The sequence below is a fragment of the Ictidomys tridecemlineatus genome, chromosome 9 (assembly GCF_052094955.1).
Source record: "Ictidomys tridecemlineatus isolate mIctTri1 chromosome 9, mIctTri1.hap1, whole genome shotgun sequence".
In the NCBI taxonomy this organism is placed as follows: domain Eukaryota; kingdom Metazoa; phylum Chordata; class Mammalia; order Rodentia; family Sciuridae; genus Ictidomys; species Ictidomys tridecemlineatus.
In genome coordinates, this window is record NC_135485.1 from 145993725 (window position 1) to 145995416 (window position 1692).

Consider the following 1692-nt stretch of genomic DNA (forward strand, 5'->3'; position numbering starts at 1 on the left):
AGGGCAGCTTTGCCAAGGTCTTCCTGGCCCGACACAATCCTGACGGGGACGAAGGTTGGCCGTGAAAGTCCTGCGGAAGGGGGCGGGGCCCACCTTGTCCTGGGTCTTGTCGGAGCTGGACATCATGAAGGGCTTGGAGCACCCGCACGTGGTGCGGCTGCTGGAGATCGTGCAGACCCCCGGCACTGCCTACGTGGTGATGGAGCACATGGCTGGGGGCCAGCTGGGCCAGCACATCCCGGAGGTCGTGGCCTGTGGGAGGACGAGGCCCGCACGCTGTTCGGGCAGGTGGCCAGCGCCGTGGGCTACTGCCACGCGCAGGGCATCGCGCACCGGGACGTGAAGGCGGGACAACGTGCTGCTGGATGCCGCGGGCCGCGCCAAGCTGTGCGACTTCGGCCTGGCCTGCAGGTTCAGGGCCGGAGAGAAGCTGGGCCTGCTCTGCGGCACCGTGGCCTACTGGGCCCCGGAGCTGCACCGGCAAGAGCCCTACGACGGCCCCGCGGTGGACGTCTGGAGCCTGGGTGTCCTCCTGGTCCTCATGCTCACCGGCTGCATCCCGATTCACCGCGGCCAGCTACGCGCAGGCCAAGGAGCAGGTGCTGCAGGCCAGGTACCACCTCCCGTTCCACCTGTCCGACGAGGCGCAAAGCCTGGTGTCCTGGATGCTGACCCTGGAGCCCGCGCACAGGCCCACGCTGCAGCAGATCCTGGGGCACCCGTGGCTGAGCCAGGATGGGGAACGCTGCCCGAGTCCTCCCGCCGAGCTGCTCCCCAAGCGCCCGGACACCTCCATCCTGCTGGCCATGCTGGACTGGGCTACGGGCTGCAGGAGACCTGGGTGTCGGTGGCGACGCGCCAGTTCAACCAGGCCATGGCCACCTACCTCCTGCTGGGCCACCAGAAAACCCGGGGGCGGGCTGCCAGGTGCGGCTGCAGATACCCGGGCGGCCACAGGTGGGCCCTTGCCCGTCCCTGTCCATCCCCTCCAGCTTGACTCTGGGCCCAAGGTGGGTGTCAGCGGCCGGCCATTCGCTCCTGGCCCCTCTGGGCCTGTGAGCATGCAGCAGCAGCAGCAGCAGCAGCAGCAGCAGCAGCAGCAGCAGCAGCCTGAGGAGCTCAAGCCTTCAGGGCAGGTGGGCAGCAGGAGAGCCAGCCTGCCCGCCATCATGCTGTGCTGCCTGTCGGCCAGCGTCCCTACTGCAGGCCCCACGGCCCCTCTGCCCGGGTCCTCCAACTCCACCGAGCAACCCCCTGCTGGCACCAGGACCCCTGGCCTGGCCCGTGACACCGCCAGGGGATGGAGGGGAGTGTTCCGGAGGATGGCCACCGGTCTGGCGAGGCTGTGCTGCTGCGGGCAGGACCCCAGGACCGGTCCGGACGCTCCAACAGAGTGGCTCCCGCAGCTGGAGGGCCAGCGCCACCACCACCAGCACCCAGGGACCCCCGGGACCTGCCCCCCACCAGAGGGCAGGCCCTCAGAAGACTCTTCAAAAACAGAGTGGCTCCCGAAGCTGGAGCGCCAGCGCCACCACCACCAGCACCAGCACCCAGGGACCCCCCGGGACCTGCCCCCACCAGGGGTCAGGCCCTCAGAAGACTCTTCAAAAACAGAGTGGCTCCCGCAGCTGGAGCGCCAGCGCCACCAGCACCAGCACCAGCACCCAGGGACCCCCGGGACCTGCCCCCACC

The 1692-nt window shown here is 69.6% G+C and overlaps 1 protein-coding gene across 1 annotated transcript in view; it reads right to left on the reverse strand.

Moving 5' to 3' along the window:
- Fgf2 (fibroblast growth factor 2) overlaps positions 1–123 on the reverse strand; it is a 36224-nt gene extending 36101 nt beyond the window's left edge. Inside the window, exon 1 of the mRNA XM_078020753.1 lies at positions 29–123. Within this exon, the coding sequence (XP_077876879.1) occupies positions 29–123 (95 nt within the window). The remainder of the gene's footprint in view (positions 1–28) is intronic.
- Positions 124–1692: the final 1569 nt, after the last annotated feature.